Raw genomic sequence first — 22899 nt, 5'->3', positions numbered from 1 at the left:
TTACTTTTGCTTTGGGACATTGAGGACAATGTCGATTTTAAGTTTGGGGGTGAAAAATACTTTGAGTATTTTATTTATTTATTTTTTTTGTTTTTGTGCATTTTTGTGTGTTTATTTTGTGTTATTGTTTTAGTATACGAAAAAAAAAATTGTTTTTATTAGGTTGTGTGCTTGTGTAGATTAGACAATTTGGCCAACAATGATGATTTGATTTGGAATTTGATGTTGGTTTATGAATTGTTGATAGGATACATAGTAGACTTATTGAAGCTCAATCTTGTAGAATGTGATATTATATGCACATAAGAATTAGTTTTATATCATGATGCAACAAGTTGATTCATATGCTGAATAGGTTAAAAAAACAAACATTTATGCCAAATCCAAATCATACTAATTATTTACTCCTAGAGCAAATTTAGCACAGTTTAAAGGTGACTTTACTATTGTGGAAAGATACGGATGTAAATGTAGATTCTTTATATGAAAAAACAAAAACATGTGTAAATTGTCTCAGACTAAAAAGATTAAATTGGTCGAAAATCTTAAGTTGGAAGTTGATTTACTTGAATAGGGGTGTGATAATGGGTATTGTACTAATCAAGGCATATAATTTTTAAAACTTCTCTTCGAAATTTTTATGACTCGGGTAATTAAGCCTATAAGGGTTTCTTAAAATTCGGTGCCCTAGAGTCATCTGATTTAGGAGTTATCGATCTAAAACTTGATACATAGGTCATTTAGAAAGCAATCAGAGATGTAGTTGCACAAATTCTCTTCGAAACCTTTTTGACTTAGGTTATTAAGCTTGCAAGGGTATCTCGAAACATAGTGCCCTAAAATCATCTGATTTGAGAGTCATCGACCTAAAGCTTGCTACATGAATCATTTAGACGAAAGTTTAAGGGAGAGAATACAATAAAATAAAAAATAAAATACTTTTGAAAATCAGAAAAAGTGATTGACTTTGATATTGTAACCTTGAAATTGTTTGTAGATTTAATATCATAATTTCAAATCTCAAGGTAGAAAGCCAGATTATTTAGCCAATATTTTGCACGTTTGTTTGTCTGTTTGTCAAGTTAGGTTATGATTTTGTTTGAGGACAAATAAATGCTTAATTTTGTGAACTTAAAAATATAGACATTTAATAGTTCTTTAAGTAATTATCGCCTAATTTATTGTATATTTCGTTTATTATGTAAAACTTGATGGTTGAAAGTTGAATTGAAATAAAGAAGCAAAAAAAATGGCGAAGTACTAAGAGGACCAAATTGCAAATATCTAATGCTTGATTTGGACCACAAGAGATACTTTGAAGGTTGATAGGAGTTAATTGGATGTAACTAGAAATAAAAAAAAAACAAAAAAAATAAAGAAGAAATATAATCAGAAAATTACCATAAAATCGACTTCCATTCACAAAAGATATCTTCCAGAATTTTAGTCAAAGATTGAGATCCATTCTTGGCATAGAAAATGTCGGAATTGGAAAAATTCTATTTATATAAAAATTGTAATCCTTTGAGTTAGCATTCCAATGCACTTTTGAGTCAACTCAATCGAATATCGGGATAGAAAGTTATGACAAAAATACTAACTGCTGTACAGAGACAAAAAATTCACGCGCGAAGGTAACTTTCCTTATTCGAGTGAAACTCTTTTGGAAATCAATTTGGACATAATTTTCAACTATTTTTTGACTCCTACAAATACCTAGCAGCAGAATATATTAAAGGATATCTCCTACATCTCTCATACACATATTATACTCCAATATTCATCAATTGTTATCATCAAATGAGGAAAATTTATAGTTTTGCAAGAGAATTGAAGGGGGGTAGCAAGAATTCAATCAAACGAAGATCCAAACTTGATTTTGGACAAAAAAGGAAGGTGTAAGTGGAGATTCATCAAGAAACCATTGAAGAGATTTAGAATTTCAAGATTTATCTTCATCTTCTCAATTTATCAAAAATCCAAGCTATGTCTTTCCACTTAAATATGATTTCTTGTAATTTTAATATATTATGCTAGTTTTATACATTGCTAGGATGAGATGAACCCTTCTTATGATATTTTTAGTTTTAATTATTTTGAATTTAATTTGGTTTGATTTGCGGATGTTTATTATCGGTTTTTATCATTCTTTTTCAATTGCTTGATTACTAATTAAATTGGTAGTGGATTTTATTATTACCGAAAGAGATAGTAGGATTTAAGCACAACATAATAAATATTGTAAGGTTCGATAAATAATAGGAACATACCTCTATGATTTCAATAGATGTTCTAGCACTTGTTAATGCATTTATTATGTTTGCATCTTTTATCGAGAGATAGAAGGGTCGCATGAAGGGAATAAATTGGATCACTGTCGAGAGATGCTTTCAACTAAATTAGGAATATTGATCAACATGAATGACTTCAAAATGTCACTTTAGTTGTTACACTAAAAATAGAATAACAATGGGGATTCAACATCTTAGCAATACTTTCACAAAAAAAATAATAATAAATAAAAAAAATCATTAAATTGTTTTCTAGTTTATTTGATAATTTAGATATTAGTATAGAAAACTCAAAATTCGTTTACTATTCATTTATAGTTGCTATTAATTTGAACTCGATCGAATTCATAGTCCTCGCAAGTTCGACACTCTATTCATTAGTTTATTACTTATTCACAATCCCATCCACCTACAGGAAATCAAACGATCAAGACGTCCCCTTGATGGTTTTTAGTTGTATTCATTGATATTCCCAAGCATGAGTGAATATATTAAGAGACCATTTGATGTTCATTTTTTGCAAATGATACATTTTGGAATAGTGATTTGATTAAAAATGTGTGATTAAAATATAAGGAAAAGTTTTGAATTTGCGTATAATATTATTGTATTGAAAAATATATGATTGAAAAGAAGAGAGATAAAGATTTATTTAAAAAAAAAAACAAAGAAATCGAACAAGACCTAAGTATGATAATTTGGAGCTTGAATTGTAAAGTTGCCTATCAAATCACGTATACTTATTTGTGGTAGGCAGTGAGCCTCCATATGATGGATTAGTAAAAGTAAAATTTAAACAAAAAAGAATTAAGTATTCAAATTTAATTAAATAAAATTTTATTTAGGTAGTTGAGAGCGTAGTTCAAATAGAAAATAATATTTTAAATTTGGGTTATTAGTCCATACACATGAAGTTCACATTGCCAAAAATTCCAATGTTGCATTTTCTTTCACATTTTTGTATCTATTTAAACCTTTCATTTCAGAAATCATTATTTTCATCCTTTTCCATCCAAATTCTTAATGAAAAGCTATGGATTGACGAATATTCACTCCTATTTAAATAAAGCAAAAATAAAAAATAATAATTTAATTCCAAGTCATGCTTTCAATTTTTAAAAAAATAAAAATACAAATGAGTCCCAAATATTATAAAAAAAAAATTATGAAATAAAAAACTTCTATACCCCCACCCCTACTAACTTTTTTTTATCCATCCAATTGATTCCCACTTACCGGCCACTAAAAGAAAACGAATTTTAGGGAATTGAATTGCCTAAAAATTATTTTTTTGGAAGTTATAAATTATTGCGTTTGATTGGTATAAATTTTCACGTGAAAAAATGTTGAAATAAAAGTATCTTTTTATGTTCATTTGACTTTATTTTACATAAAAATTGTCAATTAAAGGGATATAATTTACAAGTATTGGAGATGAAATTTGTTTCCAATGCCAAAAAAATTCAAGAAAATCATCTATCTTTTGATGTTCGTTTAACTTTGTTTTACATGAAAATTGTCGGTTAAAGGAAAATGTATTTTTTACAATAATTCTTAGAATTTTTTTCCATTACACACACCATTAAAAAAAATAAAATTGCTACAGTAAACGAGAATTAGAATTGTTTGAATTGATGGAAAATGCTAACATGGCAAGAACGTGAGAATTTCAATTCTAGAAAAAATTTTGGACAATCAAATAAACACTAAAAGTTGGAAAATGAAATCTCTTTTTCCATGGAAAAAATTGTGGAATTAAACATAAGATCTTGGGAATAACACATAATTACTAGATCATAGGAATCACATTTCACAACTAACAATCTCACAAAATACTTTCATAAATAAGGATATATATATGTAGCAGAGCTACTGCAGTTGCTCTCCTTACACCGCCTTTCCGTCACCGACGACTTTATCCCCCACGTGCAATAGATTTCCGCTGAAAATATCCACCGGATCACCACCACCGGCACAGTACCACACACCGTCGAACACACAACAATAATGCACCACACACATATTGCACCACTATTTCGCTTTCAAATATCAACGAATCTTGCATGGTTCACTGGGAAAATACAAAAAAGAGGACAACATAATGAAGGGGAAATTGAAATGGAATCCAGGCTTGTGGATTGGAGATAGGGTGATTTTTGGGGAAAAACATTAAAAGAGGATAGCTTAAGCTTAATGGATGGAGAACTGAAATATGGGCTTCTGGGATGGGTTGGAGCGGGCGGGGTATTTTTCGAAAAAAACCTTAGTAGAAGAGAAATTGATTGAACTAATTGATGCTTTTGGGGTGAGTGGGACGAGTGGTAAATAAATCTGATATTTAAACATAGGAAGATATTTTCCTCAAAAACATTTGTTTTGGCATTTTTTTTTTTATTGCATTTCCAACATAACTAACATATGTTCAAGTATTTTTATTTTTTTGCATTATTCAATCATAATTGTATGTGACTTGCTAATCTAAAATTGTTATTGTAATTATAATTATCTTGCAAAATAGCCCGTGATCATTTTTTGCGTTGACTATTTTTTACATTAAACATGACTCTTCATGATCATGTTTGTGATCGGGTCTATTTTCAATGTGACTATTTATGACCATGTTTATCTTAATTTTGAATGTCTGTGACCAAATATTTCTTAAATGTGGTTGTCTGTGACCAAATATTTTTTAGATGTGGCAGTCTGTGACTAGGTCTTTTTTAAATGTGTCTGTACGTGACCTAATTTGCCTTATTGTGACTGTATGTGACTATGTCCGTGTTAATAGTATTTTGTGATCTAACATGTGAACAATGATTTTTTGCGACTGCTTTCTTATTAATTGTAACTACATGTGATCTTTTATGTGTTAATCATGACTCTATGTGACCAAGTTTGTTTTATTTGTGATTGCTTGTGACAATATCTGTTTTTATTGTGAATTTTTGTGCCCTGTAATGCGTTCATTGTGACCAATTGTTATTTGGTTGTGACCCATTATTGTATGACTTCAACTTATATTAATCAAAGACCAATATTACATGTTACAAATTATTTATTGATCATAACTTATCCATTAACTAGTCTCAACTCACTGTAAAATCATAAAAAATCAAATTAATTGGTTGCAACTTATTTATCGATAATAAATTATCAAATTAATTGATACAAATTATTTATCAATAAAAAAAGACGAATAATAGGTCACAATTATAAGATCTAATAATTTATTGCCATTTTATTTCTTGATCACAAACACACATTATAAAATGCATCTCACATGCCACGAGTAATTGCAGATGAAGAGTCGTGAAAATCATGATTGTGAAGTTGGTGTACTTTCATTTATGAGTTAAAAGGTCCGATGTTGTACTAACATTTTCCCACTTTCCTCTTCATCTTCCATGGAGTTTTTAGGTGCACCAATTTCTTCCTCTGTTTCCAAATTTTGTTTTTCACATTGCACTAAATTAATTACCAATGGATCAACTCAAATCTGGCCCAAAACCTGCCTTAAACTCTCCTTTTTTTGCAAATTCTCCTAGACAACAGCTCAAGATTTACAGTGGGAAGATTAGTGGAGTTCAACTTCAACATTTTATGGCTGTCAACGATTAGGGCATTGCACAATCATGATTATGCACCTGATGGACTTCCACATTCTAATTCAAACGGGAATAAGAGGCTAATTGTTATTGCTTGTCCTACAGTTACTAGAGAAGATTCCCATTTCTACCGAAGCAATAATAGAAATTGAAAAACCATACTCCGCCATGGTCGTGATGGCGCCACCACGTGTTAAATTTAACAGGTGAGTCAGTGGTCGAAAACACCTGGGTCATGGGATTCAAGTGCAGGTGTGGGACGCCATTACCAAGATTGGCACAATCATTAAGCCCGAGAAGCTTGACAAGTCCTGAGCCATTGTTTTCTTTGTCTATGGATCCATGTTCCGCCAACAGAATTGTGTTTGGGAGACCAATCAAATGTAGAGTTATATTTGGAAGGTGATTTCGCCGACGGTAAGTAGTGGGAAGTGGTGGATGGTGGCGGTGGCAGCCAGCCTTCATGTTGTAGTTAGGAGGAGTTTTGAAGTGTGATAGAGATTATAACGACAGGGATGAGTGAAAAAAATGATTAGATTTTTTTCTTATTAATCTCGCATCAATTAATTAATTAATTTTAATTATCACCTGATTTATGAAATTAAAACTAATCCTCCTTATTTTTGAATAGCATACTTGAGAAGTAGGACTTGGGGTAATTTTCCCTAAGATCTTCTCCATCCAAATTAGATACGAATTTCAGCAACTTCTTCGTGTCCACTAACTCCTCCATAATAGCCATTACAATCACTGGATTCTTCTCATTCAAAGCAGCCACCATTAACACCTTCGTATGCCTAAACTTCTTCAACAACTTATCTTGCTGGGTTAACTTCAATTTCTTTGGCCTCGTGATGAAGTATTTCCCTTCTGCAGGCTTCGTATTTTTCCCTCGACTGTCGCTTCCACCCAAGACGCTGCGAGACAAGAATTAGGTGGCGACACTGAGTCAACTACTTGTTCACTGTTTTCAGTACTTGATTATGTGGATGAGAAATTGCCGAAGGGCTTGAGGGTTGTTGATCCAGAATTCTTGGATTCAATTTTTGGTTTAATTGCATTTAATTGGATTTCTGGATTTAATTGAATACATTCATAAATCATCAGTTTTTGTAAGCTGGGGCGGATTCTGGTGTTTTGCTATAGGTGTATAAAATTGGAGCTGAATTCTTTGCAATGGAAAAATCAGATTGTATGTGCGTGAGAGAGTGCCATTATTGGAGCTGTAATTGAATTATTTGCAATCGGGTGAACTTTTAGGTCCCGAGGGCCGGGGAGGAAAATGAAGTGCGTAGGTGGGATGGGATAGGGTGGGAGTAAGGAAGAAAGTAAAGTTTTAAAGATTTGAAATCGGAATTGCCATATATAAAAAAAAAATTGAATACAATTTGCAAAACAATAAAAAATTTGGGAGATAGTAAGCTTTTTTATTTAAATAAGAGGGTATATTGGTCATTTTACAACTTTTTATTAATAAATTGGGTGAAATATATGAAAATAATGATTTTCAGATAAAATGTTGAAACAGAGGTGAAAATGCAATGTTTGGAAGATTTGTACAATGAACTCTGGATCTACACGAGTCTATGTTTTTACTCCAAAATTGAGTGCAAAATTGATTTTTTTTCTATAATATTTATAGAAATAAAAGGAAAAACTCCATTTTACATTGGACTGGAATAGAAGATGAGATGCTGCTCAACTACAACATGAAGGCTGGCTGGTTATAGACACAACACTTTATGATGGAAAGAATTGAAAAGCGATTCAGTGAATGGAAACGAACAAGGTAATTATTAGAATAAGAATTGAATTAAAGAGACTAAAAAGGAATCATGATGTCTAGGCATGTGTAGTTGTATTAGTTTTGGTTTTAGAAAATCAAATCCTACTTTATAAATTTATTGTAATTATTTTCTTTAAAAATCAGGTATGTGTCCATTCCGTTATGTCTCGATGTTCAATACCATGCACGTGTAGTAATAAATACGTGTTCATCCCATTACATCTCGATGTTCAATATCATACACGTGTAGTAATAAATACGTGTCCATCCCATTACATCTCGATGTTCAATACCATGCACGTGTAGTATCAATATAATATAATTGTCCAAATATTCTTCAATATGGAACATACGAGTAAATCTAATATGATTATACTAGTCCACAATATATTCCAATCTATCAAACTTGTAACATGGTTATAAATTTGATTTCTTAGTAGACAGATTTTAAAATGGGTTAATTTCACAGACGGTCACTGAACTTACAGAAAAATTACAAAACGGTCACTGAAGTTTAAAACTTTCAGTAACGGTCACTTAAGTATTGAGACGCTTTCAAAAATGGTCACTGAAGTTTAAAAAGTTTCTGAATCGGTCACTGAAGTTGAAAAATACTTTTTTAATTTTTTTGGTTACATTTGCGGCAATTTTTCGACTACTTCCAACCACCGATACCATCGAATTTTGATACCGTTAGAAAGCCCACAACGTCCTCTTCAATTACCACTCAAAATCTCTTCATAACACCAAGGAATTCGACTGAAAAATCACCGTAAAAGTCGCCCCAAAAAATCTGAAAATCTGCCCAAATTTTCAGATTTTTGGGCAACTTTAACGGCAATTTTTCAGCGACTTTCGACCACCAAGACCGTCGGATTTTGATACCGTTGGAAAGCCCACAATGTCCTCTTCAATTACTTTCCAAAATCTCCCCCAAACTCCAAAGGATTTGGTCGGAATAAACCCGCAAAGTTGGCATCCCAAAAAGGTGAAAATCTGGGATGCCAAATTTGTGAGTTTATTTCGGTCGAATCCTTTGGAATTTTGGGGAGATTTTGGATGCTAATTAAAGAGGACATTGTGGGCTTTCCAACGGTATCAAAATTTGGCTATTTTGGTGGTCGGAAGTTATCAAAAAATCGACACAAAAGTCCTCCAAAAATCTGAAAATTTGGGCAGATTTTTGCCTTTTTGGATAGCCAACTTTGTGGGTTTATTCCAGCCTAATCCTTTGGAGTTTGGGGGAGATTTTTTGTTGTAATTGAAGAGGATATTGTAGGATTTCCAACGGTATCAAAATTCGGTGGTATCGGTGGTCCGAAATGGTCGAAAAATTGCCGCAAAAGTAGCTCAAAAATTTTTAAACTTTAGTGACCATTTTTTAAAGCGTCTCAATACTTGAGTGACCGTTACTGAAAGTTTTAAACTTCAATGACCGTTTTTTTAATTTTTTTGTAAGTTCAGTGACTGCTTGTGAAATTAACCCATTATAAAATTGATCATTATTATTGTAAAATTATCCAGCAGGATGATAGATAATAAGAAAGTAAAATATGATTGATAAAGTATCTTCCTACGTAGATTAATTATCTATTCTATTTTATTAAAAACTAATGATAACATAATGAGATAATTGCAGTCAGTGTCCCATACTTTCAAATTTTAGTCATTTGACATTCGAGTTTATTCATTTTAGTCCTTGAACTTCTATTGTGATCCAATTTGTCTTCCAAACTTTTTGTCTCTTCAATTTTCGTCCTTCAAGTGTGGATGTGTGTGTCTGTTGGTAGTTTAGATGGAATCCGTCCAACAAGTTCTTTGCTACTACATTTATGAAAGGTTGAGAATGATGCTACCAAAATGAGAAAGTTTGACTTCTATTCATACATTTCACAAAGCTTAGTTGAACTGCTACAACTTTCAGAAATTAAGAAAAACAAAAGAGTATACTAATTAACAAGAACTGACGCAAGTAGGCCTCAAATCTATTATTGCACATATGAAAGCACAAGAATTACACTTGAAGCCTCGAAGGGTTCCAATTATTTCAACATAATAACTCTAATTATAACATTTATTTATGTCTCATCCACCAAGAGAATTAGTGACAAAGCTAAAGGAATGTCTAGCATGCATCCATGCTTGCATTATTCAACATAACTTTTCTAAATAAATCAAAGGAAGCAGTAATTGTTAAGTTTTAACACCCTCGCATCTTGACCTTTCCATAGTACCATGTCGTTCTTCTTTAGTTTTGACATCCTGTTACCTTCTTAGGCTGTTTCAAGAAATTCATCCACCACATAGCTGATCTTTTAGGGAATTTAGTCAAACGTCCGTTCTGGAAGTCAACATAAAAAATGCCAAATCTAACATTGTACTCTTGGGCCCATTCAAAATTATCAATCAATGACCATATGAAGTAACCCTTCACACGTACATCCTGACTGAGAGTGAAGGAAACTTAATCAATAATTTTAAAACATACAATTTTATTTCGAATTGAAATTGAACTACCATATGTACAATACAAATGATGACTTACTCTATTGCCTTTTTAAGGTATGCAAGATGGTCCTTGTGATACTTAATCCTAGTTTCATCAATACGAGCCTTTGAAATTGTTAGGGCTTTACTGTTGACGTCATCCAGCCCTACAAAAGATCAAGGAGGAATTCAACAAACCACTAAATGCTTTGAAAAAATAGTAATTTTAAGTATTCATTTGTAATATAAATAAACAAATGAACACGACTATATACCGTTTTCTGTAATGATAATATTGGGATTCCTATATTTTTTCCTTATATAAAGCATGAGATGGTAAATTCCCTCTGGATATACGTACAGCCATGGCCAACCAGCCTACCATGAAATAAAAGAGATTGTTATTACGTTAGATTATATGTTAGCATTGGAAATTATGTAAACTATAATATATATTTTAATTCGTTGTGCCCGTATTTTATGAGTCTATGTCACGATCATAAATCACCATAATTTTTTGATATGCCTAATTGTTATAAGAATAATCTATTCATTTTCAGATTTTTCTCACAGAAGGGTAATCTTAATGGCTCACCGGCTGACCAATCGGCTTCCCGTTACGATGAGCTACAAAAGAATAAGAAGTAAACATATTGTTATCAGTAGTGTCCATTTTATGTCAACATAAAAGAATATAACTGAATTGTTCTTACTGTGATATTCAACATGCAGATCATTGTCATAATGGTGTTGTGAAATATTTCCTCTTATATTTTTGACATAATAAGTCGTGTAATAATTTATGCCTAAAAAGTCATAGGATCCTTTCACTAGCTTTATCTCGTCCTCTGTAAATTCGGGAAGACGATCTCCTCTTATATTATTTCTCATGGACGGTGGATATTCACCAGTTGTTACAGGGGCTAAAAACCTGAACAGGAGAAATATGTCAAAGGATTACGATAGAAGCACTACCTGAAATTCTACAAAAATATATCTGATGTATTCTCGAAAAGACATATGATTTTATACAATATACAAACAACAAAAATGTATAAACAGGTTAAGGGGTTTACAAAATAGAATAGATGAAATTTCGATAATGAAATCCAATCTAAAGTACTTCCCTGTACATTAATTTCATTTGGAGAGTTAGGAATCAACAGAGATGAAGAGAAATTTCACTTGGTAACGATAAACTACTCAAGCACATGCAGTAATTACCATCCTAACATAAAATCAAGTGCCCTCGAAGCAGCCTCCTCGTCATCCTGGTTGTTGTCCTCAAGTGGATAAAACCACGGTGAAACATTTGTCATCCCTATTTTGCCTTGTCGGCGATCCTGTATGTACACATGTAATAATATTCATAATCAATAATTAAATCTCAAAAGTGTTTATTTCTATATGTATGTGTGTGAAATATCAAAATAAAAACCTGATAATATTTCCTGTATATCTCAACCGCACGTGCATGAGCAAGGATCAAATTGTGTGCCACAGTATATGGATCAGTGCCTGGCTTTCCATTTGAGGAAGTATTGTGAGCCAAATTTTGTGCAGTAGCAACAAGTTCTCTGACCGGCTCTCCTACAGAGGAATCAACTTCTCTGACCGGATCTCCTTCTGAAGAAGTAACGTGAGGAATAGACATTGCACATATGCGATGAAGGATGGAAATTGCTCCAGGGGGGAAATTGCCCCTCACATATTTATAATAAGTGAAGGCCCATGGCTCATTCAGTGTGATCCAATATTTCACTCGATTACCAAATTCCTCAAAGCAAATCTTAGCAAACTCACAAAAATGTTTCCTATAATGGCAATCTGAACAAGTTAATATCAAGATATATGTGTAATGTACGCATAGATAGTAAAATTTTTCACATATGACATTAATCTTTGTACAAGAGATCAATCTGCCTTTATTTTACCACTTGCTAATATGCATTTTCTTTAAATAAAACATTTGTGCCTTTCCTCCGATATAGTGTTTGAGAAATTAACTTTGCTTAATTCCTTTGCTAATATCTATCACAAGATGTTACTTGTGATGAAAGATTGAGATACTTACACAATTTGACGATCTAAGAAGCCACGATATTCATCTTCCAAACTTTGAGGAACATCCCAGTGGAAGAGTGTTACCCAAGGCTCAATGCCTGCACAAAAGTAATTAGAGAATGCAAGGTGATATCTTTTGATTTTATTTTTTATTATATGTAAAAAGAGATGATTTCAAAATCATGTCAATTTTGAACCTCAATTATGGATTAATTGAATTAAACATGAAAATTATATATATAATAGAGTCTAACCTTGTGCCAAAAGTGCATCTATGAGATCGCTATAGTATTTGATTCCTTCTGTACTTTTCCCTTTCCCATCGATTAGTTTGCCTCCTAAAATATCAATATATTTTCTACATAAATTAAAATAAAATCAAGGAACCATTATTTCACATTTAAATTGAGGAAATTGCTTGGCAACGTCATATTAGAGACTATTACTCGTTTTTTATATAACTTCAAATTTTCAAAACTTTTCATCTTTCGTTCTATAGATATCATTTTTCTCGTCAAAAGTTTTTCTAAATTTATCTCATCCTTTTCCATGAGCTTTAGGTCAAAAACTAGGCAAGGTTGACGAGATTTTCTAGTCCATTTAGACACTCGAGTCCTACTATTCAATGAAAACAGTAAACTCTGTATTGTCAAGAATCTCGTCCACTTTGCCAAGTAACAAAAGGCAGTATATATAGTCATTTAAAATTTCAAGAAAAAAGGTACTTTAGCCTAAAAAAATAAATTGCTTGGAAACAAAATTACTCTAAAGCTTCGACATTTCAATATTGAAATAAAATATTTGTTTTTCTAATTTTATTAAAGTAGAATTCAATACTTGGTAAGATTCTGGACCATGAGATTGAAAATCTATAAGAATTCAAACCAACTTTCTTCGTCAAAGCCACATCTTCCTGCAATATTATTAAAAATGAGTACAATTAATAGTCGAACAGACAATTCTTGGTGGATAAAATTAGTGCACAGTCAATCATAATGGAAATAATTTTTGTTTCTACCATTTTTTTTTTTCAAAATTGAAAATTTTGACTTCAAATGTTAACAAAGTATCAACTCATTTTGAATTTAATTTTCCAAATAATGGTCACGAATTTATTAATTCTAATAACAGGAGAAATTTTCTTCTTGCACTATTGGATCAAAAAAGTTACTTAAATAGTTTAAAGTTGTTCATTCAATTCATTTTTCACTTCCGTTATTAAACTTCATCTTATCACTTGTGGAAAATTTATTGAGATCTCCATTTTGTGATTCAAATTCTAAATACGTTGATTTTCTTAGAAAAGGTGAGTATTTATTTTGATATCAATTAATAGAAAAGTAGTAAAAGTGTAAAAGTTCTTACAATTTGGGACCTTAATAAAATATGAGGGCCTAGAAGACTGCCTCACTTAATGCTTGAACTGGTATGGAATTTTGATAAAGGATTTAAATAAAAGGGTCAACCTTTTCATGTAAAGTAAGCCTTGACTGAAAATAAAAATAAGAATTCTTTAAATTTGAGCTATTTTTCCTTTTATGATTGGTCCACTAAATGATTTAGCCATCATTTTGTACCACGCAAATTTAAATAGCTAAAGAACATGTACCTTGAACATATTATAGCGATCAAGAGAAATGCGTCCATTTCTACCATCTGCATTGCTATCTGCCACTCCAATTTATAAAGATAAATATATGTCACCAACGATCATTGTAAAAAACACAAGTACACATTCTTACTTGTGTATGTGTGTGAATTAATACATGCTTATGATTTTTTATTACGATTTGGAAATTTGTCTTAAAATATAAATTTAATTCATTAAAAAGACTAGCATAAGCCCTTATTTATTGATTAATTTTTTATATAAATTGTTAAGAATTGTGTCCCATTTGAAAATATTAATCTTGAAATCTGAATGCTTGTATGAGAGCTTTAGATGGATCATATTTTTTAGCTAGTTGGGCTCTGATACAGTATTAGAATTAGAGATTTGATCTCAAAATGTCAATATTACTACAGATCTCTTATACATTGGTTAATATATATTTAATTGATGTAGAATTATGTTAACATCTATATTAATACGGAAACACACATGAGAGAGAGAGAGAGAGAGAGAGAGATTTATTACTGTTACCTTCACCATCTGCATTCAGAGCTCCTTCAACCTACAGTAATTAATTACGAAGCCCATAAAACAAATTATATATCCAGAAATTAAGAAGAAAAATAAAATAAAATTACATGTTAACGGACTTTCTGACATATGTACTCACACATTCTAACGATGGTTTTAGCGAATCTTTATTATTCCTAGCAACAACGGAATATTTGATAAGGTGTATTTAATAGTACTGAATAATGTTAACGAAGCAATAATTATAGGCTACAGAATTGTCCATTTTTCTGTCCAATTTTTCCTGATACAAAATAGTAAAATATACCAATAACACACTTGATATGCCGATGTTATAGCACCAAAGATAAACTCCTAGGAAAGTTAGACCGTTTGGCCTCTATTTTGGTGGGATCCATAAGAATGAATAGGATGACAAACTTAAGTAAACTAATATTACAAAGAAATATTTTGACCATTACATATAGAAGTAACGACAGAGTTGGTTGGTCCATCACGGACCAAAATCCCTTTGATATGTAATCTTGCATTCTGATAATGGTTTAGAGAATTTTCATTTTTTTCACACATTAGTGGTATGTTTGATAATGTAGATGTAAAATGGAGGACACTGATAACAAACTAAAAAATAGGCTAAACTCTTGGCCATTCTTCCATTTAATACGACCTACAAAAATATACAATAATTAGTTGCTCACCTGATATGTTGATGTTGCAGCACCAAAGACAAAATTATTGGGAAAACTAGAGCGTTCAACTGCAATTTCGGATGAATCCATTGGAATGAGGAGGATAAGATATTATAGTTAGCTGGGAGAGGTGTGTGGTTCCTCCAATCCATGGGCTCTATTTATAGACTCTATATTTTAAATACTTATATCATACGATTAGACCACAAGCATAAAGTAAGTATAATCTATAGGGGAAGGTATTAATACTTTTCTTCATTCTACTTAAAGTAAATGCAAGTACATGGAAAAAAATATATGTACAACTTTAAATCATTCTTTACTTCCTTCTCATTACTGCAAATCATTCTTTACTTCCTTCTCATTACTTCTTAGGACCTTTCTTTGATTCTCCATGTCAAGCATCTTGAGTTGATTAATTATTATTATTATTATTATTATTATTATTATTATTATTATTATTATTATTATTATTATTATTATTATTATTATTATTATTATTTTTGGTTACTATTAGTAAGACTAATTCTATAAACTTTTTGACTGTGTAAAGAGTATCCCTACCAAGCTATTTGAGAAAATAATCACAAAAATGTTAATCTGCTCCAACCCACCCCTTACCCACTCTAACCTTCCCCACCTTACTACCATACCACCATCCGAGATTGAAGCTCATTGTGATGAGATGCCCGGATTAGAGGATGCTAGTGATGGTGATGGAGTAGAGTGCCCCGTCGTGGTGGAAACACATGTGGTGATGCGTGCTTTCAATACACAAATCAAAGTAGATGACATGGTGCAACAAATGGAGAACATCTTTAATAGGAGGTGTAATGTCAACAATAAGGTATGTAGTTTGTTTATTAACGGGAGGTAGTTGTACCAATATTGCTAGTACTACACTTGTGGAGAAAATTGGGTTTGGCTTCGATAAAACATTCTAGACCTTATAGATTGCAATGGTATTATCAATGTGGGGAGGTTATAAATAAGCAAGTCTGTGAATTTTTCAATTGGAAAGTACAGTAATGATGATATGGTTCATATGCATACTGGCCACATCTATTGGGAAAGCCTGACAGTATGATAGAAAAGTGACACATGACGGCTTTAGGAATAGGTACAATTTTGTAAAGGATGGGAAACACGTTACTCTTTTTCCATTAACACTAAAACACGTCTATGATAGCAAATTAAAATTAATAGGTGAAGAAGAAAAGAAAAATAAAGAGATGCTAAAGGAGAGTGACAATGAAACGTCACAAAAGGAGAGTAAGAGAGAAAGTAGTGAGGTGTGAGAAAAAGAATAAAGCCACAAGAGAGAGAAAAGATAGAAAGTCTTCTGAGAGGAGAGAAAAATCAAAAGTGAGTTTCGATAAATTAAAAAAAAAAGTGAAATTGAGAGGGCTTTAGTGAGAACTAACAAACCCCCTAGTTTGGATATTTCTTTATTATAGGAATTCTAAGGAATTTTCATTGAAGACTTACTTAGTGTTATAACACCCATTGAGTATCAAAATTGGTTCGTTGCAAGTGGAGGATTTGATGACCATTGAAGGGAGAGCGTTAACAATAGCATGGTAAAGTATCATTATCACATACTTAGGATAGATGATAATCTAGCATGTAGAAAGAATTTTGATAAATCATATAGGACATGTACTTTTTCATTTACTAATGCATCTTTCATAGGATAATAAATCATTTGTCACATGCGTTCATAGGCAATCATTTGCTAGTTTATGATATTCTAGTATTTTACAAGAAATTAATTGAGCATGATAGACAATTGTGGTGTATTGTTCATGATTTGAGGCATGAAGATCTATATTTCAATCTTTGAAGTCCTTAATTGTTTTGGTTTGAACTTATACAATATGTTGGAAAGTAATTTAATATCATCTACTACTTCTACTACTTTTTGATATGGTTTATAGTTTAAATCCGCCAACTTTATTTATTTAATTTCTTTAAATATTATTGTAAGCGATAGTTTTGATGGAAAGTAGAAGATTGAATTATATGCATCTCAAGATAGCAAAACGAAGAGGCGTAGGTTCGAATGCAAAGAAGATCAATGTTTCATCCTAGAGGAGATGGACCACTCTACATCATTGCAAGGATCGAAAACAATGACTACAACTTGGATCTTCAAGGTAAGTTTCTAATAATTTGCATCTTTTCGATGTTTCTTATTTTGAGGTGTTTGATTTAGGTATAAACTCAAGGTCCAATCCTTTCAAAGAGGAAGGGAGTGGTATGATCCAAAGAAGGACACAATCGTACCAAATTCAGGTCCAACTTTTAAAGGAACCAATGACAAAATTGCGAGAAATAGGATCAATGAAGCCAGTATTTTACTTATTCAAGCTACGAAGCCAAGAGTTTAAAGTTAACAAGCCAAACACCAAGTTTCATGTTGGGCATGAAGGCAGAAACAAGTTGGATGCAATGGAATCAAGAAAACCAACTTGGAAGCCAGCTGGACAACTATGCTGCCTCTTAGTACAAAAGGGCATGTTGTCGCATGTACTATTCCCAAAAACAAAAAGGTGCAATTTTTGTTTGGTTAATGTGGTCACGGGAATTATAACTATTGGGTCGCATAGTTCATTTTCTGGATACATTTTTTCAGATTTTTCTAGAAGTCTATTATTGGTAGAACTCTTGTTATTTTATCTTTTTGATATAATTCCATTTTAATTAGGTTTTTATGGGTTCTCTATAAATAGAACTCATTTTTTCATTGTAAAAACACAATTATTGAGATATTATTGCGAGGTATATTGCTTTCAACGTTTTCATCAAACTAAACCCGAACTTATCAAGAATTGATTTCTTGTAGTGTTCAACAATTCAAGTGAGGTTCATAATTTTTATGATCACGGGGTGAAGATTGTCTTGGTTCTTTGGTTCAATGATTTATTGAGTCGATCTTTCAAAATTGATTTTTTATTTTCTTGGTTTTTGTGGATTTTATAGCTACAATTGCTATGTGGATTTTCATCACCTACCAATCAGTTTGACAAATAATCACGATTATTCACTTAAATTAATCTAATGGTCTTGATTTAATGTAAACAAAAAAAAAAAATGTTAATCTGCTCCAACCCACCTCTTACCCGCTCCAACCTTCCCCACCCTACTGTCCGAGTTTGAAGCTCATTCCATAAACAAACCCACCAATTTAAAATCAATCAACAAACCACTCAACAGAAATTAGTACCCATCTCTTAATCAATCCAATAATTGTTCTAGTTTATGTGGCACACAATGTTGGACAAAAAGCTTTGTATATATGATGAACTACGCTAATTTTATGTGCAATTTTCTTCCCTAAATTTTAGAGTATAGACCAACAAAATAAAGAAAATTCCTGTTTTGCTGATTATGACAACCTCAACTATCATCTGGAAGGTTATAATTATAGTAAAATATTCCAATTTTGCTTCTTGTTTGAAACATCATCACAGCTCGCATATTTGTAGAGAGGAAATTCCTTAAAAGGATAAATTTAGAGAGATGAAGAGAGAGAAAGCATTGTTGATTGCACTGAATAACTTGTATGTTTTTATACTGAGTATATGATTACCTTTCTCTATATAACTTTTTTATAAAGGGTTGTTTATTGTGGTTATTGGATTCATCTATTACACAATGTAAGAGCCTTAAATTTTCACTTTCATCTCCCGTCCATTGACGACGAATATGACAATGTTTTAGCCTTTTTATGCCAAACATGGTAATTTAAGTTTTTTTTTTTTCCCTTTTACTTTTCTATTACATATTGTAAGAGCCTTTCATTCTCAATAGTCATCTTTTATTCATTGAGGATGAATACGACGATGTTTTGGCCTTATTATGGCCAAAATGTGGTTGTTCTTTTACTCTTACTTTGTACATAAAATGATGCTATTTTGATCTTTTTGTCTAATCATCTTTTGTACGGAGCCCTTCTTTTATGCAAGATTGTATGGCTTGTAGCCTTTTTCACATTCTCTCCTCTCTCATTCTTTCTCCTTTTCCTTTACAGCCTTTTCTTTCTTCACCTAGGGAGCATTATCATTTTTGCAGAATTTTGGTGACATTGATATTATTTCAGTTTAAATCCTAACTAAAATGACATATATATCGTTTGGGTTTATAAAATGATATAATTATCGTTTTTGCTAGGAATGATGATCCAACCGTCCACGATTGCCTGACTTGCATTTGAAATATGTAAGTCAATGAAATATATCATTAAGTGGGTTTGATCTCAATTAATAGAAACTATGAGAACATTTATATTCCCATGATTTTGTACCGCCTTCGAACTGTTTCATTTGAAAAACGTATCTTCATTTGCTCTTTTTAAGTCATTTGAATGGTGTCAACCCACTTGTTGACCTCTTTCAGTCATCCCACATATGTTGAAAGTATGTTGGGTGGTTGTGGACTGTTGAATCGTTGTTTTTAGCTAAAACAATATAATTATCATTTTATACGAAAAGAAACGATATATATGTTGTTATGATTTAAACCGAAATAATTTCACACTTGTCAAATTTATACTAAAACGATTTGATGGCATTATATTTTTCATTGGTTTGACACATAACGATATATTATTGCTTCAATACACTTTTTTATAATATTGATATCGTTTCAATTTAAATCATAACTAAAATGATATGTATATTGTTTGAGTTCATAAAAAGGTGATAATTATATCGGTTTAGAAACGACGATTCAACTATCCACAATCACCCGACATGCATCCGAAATATGTAAGATGATCAAAATAGGTGGGTTCGATCTCACTTTGTGTTCCCATGATTGTATATTGCTTTTGAACTATTTCGACACAAAAAGTAGCTTCGTTCTCTATTTTTAAATCATTCAAGTAGCATTAGCACACTTGATGACTTCTTTCGATTGTCTTACATTTGTTGAAGGCATATCAAGTGGCTGTCGATGATAGAATCGTTAGTTTTAGCCAGAACGATATAATTATCGTTTTACACGAAAAGAGCCAATATCTTTGTCGTTGTTGTCATGATTTAAATTGGAACAATCTTAATTGTGTCAAATTTGTACTAACACAACATGGATATCATTATTTTATTTCGTGCGTTTGATACATAACGACATTGATATCATTACGTATTAAAAGCAAGGACTTCAATGTCGTTGTACTTATGAGTTGAATTAGAATGATATTAATGTCATAAATATTGTATTGGAACGACTTCATTATCTTTATGTTATTTCGGGGTTTGATGCATAACGATATTAATGTCGTTATGCATTAAAAGAAACTACTTTTGATATTGTTTTAGGAGTAATTTGCCGTGCACGTGTGGTCTATGCTGGTGCATGGGTTTTTTTAATCGATATGACTAATCCATAACAACTTCAATTCGTTATGAGAACTAGTAAAAGCATAGTGTATTTAGTATGAAAACAATACTAACATCGTTTTGTGTCTTGGGAACGATTTCAATAATGTTATTTTAATCATTGTAATTTTCATACGGGACAATATCAATATCTTTTTGTATCTCATGAATGATTTCAATGTCATTATATGAATGAGTGCATTTTTGTATTGAAACGACGTTAATATCATTTTGTGTCACAGGAAAGAAGTTTATATCGCTGCATGAAGTAGTATTTATATTTTGGCCTAACGACCTAAATGTCATTTTATTCATCATGCAACAATATCATTATTACGATATTTAAATTCAAAAGTTATAAAGGCCTAAAAGTATTTAATTTTCAATTACATTCAATATCCTCAATCGTTTATTCAAAGAAATTGGAGAATTCACATTAAAACCATTTATCCCCAAATTGAAAAGGGGCATTTACATCTTCATTCTCAAATCAAATCTATCTTCTTACTTTCCCTTTAATCTTGGATTTTACCAACCAAATCATCAGCTGACGAACAATACAACCACATGCTTGATGAAACACGGCATTGCATTAAAAATTGAAAATAATTTACTGTGAAGGAGCAAAAAGGGAGACATGTTAATCACCTCTTGGCACAATTACCAGTTATTTCTACAAGGATTAAATCATTTTCTTCATCACCAAATTTGGGAGGTAATATCATATGTTTATTTAGAAACATGATCTAATTCTGTTGGGCTTTATTCCTAGATTTTCGGTTCGATTTGATTGTGTGTGAATTATTTAATCTCAAATGTTTCTCAGCTTCCTTAGAATTTTTTTTTTTTTTTTTTCCAAAATTGTTACTTCATTATGGTAATTTTCCTTATGCAACAACAATTTTAAGTCCATCTCTCTTGATTTTTTGACGATGTTGTTTGTGGATTTCTCATTGCCTTTAGAACTGGCTGCCACTAAAGCATAATCTGTGATTTTCCCCATGCCCAACTTGCTTGAATTAAACATTTATTGATCCATGTTTGTGATATGATAGGAAAATCACATCGAAGAATGAGAAAAATCTTAACTTTTGCTTTCTTTGTTGTATCACATGTCTGCTTGCTTGCCTGCCAATCTCACTTAACTATAAAATCCATAGAAACAAACAAAATGCAAACTATCACCCAACTTCAAATCAAATGCTAACTTGACTAACACTCTCAGTTTAATTCAATACATGCTAAATTGTCGTCCTCCACGCAGTTAATTTGTCGTCATCCACATTGTATGTAGTTGGAGTAGTAGAACGTGGATCAATACATATTTAATTCAACCAGAATTGGCAGCCACTTGACTAACATTCTCGATTTTGTTTTAAGTAAGGCCATTAGATTTTCTTTTCTTTCCTAGCAATGGAAGTATAAAGTTTTATATTTTGCTAAATACCATTAGGAATATTGTTGTCCATTTTGGTAAAAATGATGACATCACCATATGATTTATATTTCTTCCAGTTTTGCATATGAAATGGCAACTTCACCATTGGTTTGCACTTCAAATCAATTTGAAGGAATAGAAAATTTTTGAGTTTGATAGTTTGAAGGGTCACATTTGTAAGGCAGTTTTGGAAGCATACGTTCTGATCTTACAGGATGTTATTCTTTTGTTGATAAAATTGCAAGTCACAAGTAAGAAACAATATAGCACGAAAGAATTCAAATTTATGAATGTGAAAGATGTTACCCAACAAAGAAATGGGTAAGGTTGACTATCTTCACATTTGTTAGAACTACATTATTCTAGTTCTGAAAATTAATATAACTACACAACTATTTTATAGATTTGATTGCGGAATATTCACTTCAAAGTACATAGAATTTCTGCAAGCCCTTGGATCATATACTGATATTAATGTTGTTATGTATTAAAAGAAACTACTTCGATATTGTTTTAGGAGTAATTTGCCGTACACATGTGGTCAATGGCGGTACATGGGTTTTTTTTTATAATCGAAATGACTAATCTATAATGACTTCAATTCGTTATGAGAATCAGTAAAAGCATTGTGTATTTAGTATGAAAACAATACTAACATCGTTTTGTGTCTCAAGAACGATTTCAATATCGTTATTTTAATCATTGCAATTTCGTACGGGACAATATCGATATCTTTTTGTATCTCAGTAACGATTTCAATGTCATCATGTGAATGTGTGCATTTTTGTATTGAAACAACGTTAATATCGTTTTATGTCACAGAAACGAAGTTTGTATCATTATATGAAGCAGTATTCATATTTTGGCTTAACGACCTAAATGTCATTTTATTCGTCATGGAACAATGTCATTATTTTGGACATGTACGATATTTAAAAGTTATAAAGGCCTAAAAGTATTTATATTTCAATTACATTCAATATCCTCAATCGTTTATTCACATAAATACAAATCT

General features: G+C 31.6%; 1 protein-coding gene across 1 annotated transcript; it reads right to left on the bottom strand.

The window, feature by feature from the left end:
• Nucleotides 1-9646: 9646 nt before the first annotated feature.
• On the bottom strand, nt 9647-15201 carry LOC111407832 (beta-glucosidase-like). The gene is made up of 13 exons (XM_023037521.1): nt 15075-15201; nt 14377-14407; nt 13843-13901; nt 13071-13146; nt 12488-12571; nt 12244-12331; nt 11608-11983; nt 11394-11512; nt 10883-11100; nt 10765-10796; nt 10445-10547; nt 10228-10336; nt 9647-10129 (listed from the first exon to the last, which is right to left on the bottom strand). Exons 1-13 carry the CDS (start codon nt 15153-15155, stop codon nt 9931-9933), a joined length of 1575 nt encoding a protein of 524 aa, XP_022893289.1. The 5' UTR covers nt 15156-15201; the 3' UTR covers nt 9647-9930.
• Between the last annotated feature and the right edge of the window lie 7698 nt (nt 15202-22899).

The sequence above is a fragment of the Olea europaea genome, chromosome 13, assembly GCF_002742605.1.
Source record: "Olea europaea var. sylvestris chromosome 13, O_europaea_v1, whole genome shotgun sequence".
NCBI classification, from domain to species: domain Eukaryota; kingdom Viridiplantae; phylum Streptophyta; class Magnoliopsida; order Lamiales; family Oleaceae; genus Olea; species Olea europaea.
The sequence above is the reverse complement of the archived record's forward strand: the minus strand, read 5'-3'. Positions and strand labels throughout refer to the sequence as shown.

What these genes read in the sequence shown, in the direction of transcription:
- LOC111407832 (XM_023037521.1), bottom strand. Translation starts at nt 15,155, where the DNA reads ATGGATTCATCCGAAATTGCAGTTGAACGCTCTAGTTTTCCCAATAAT. An exon ending in TCTGAATGCAGATGGTGAAG is followed by an intron (nt 13,902 to 14,376) that starts GTAACAGTAATA and finishes TTGGAGTGGCAG; the next exon opens with ATAGCAATGCAGATGGTAGA. An exon ending in ATGGTCCAGAATCTTACCAA is followed by an intron (nt 12,572 to 13,070) that starts GTATTGAATTCT and finishes TTGATATTTTAG; the next exon opens with GAGGCAAACTAATCGATGGG.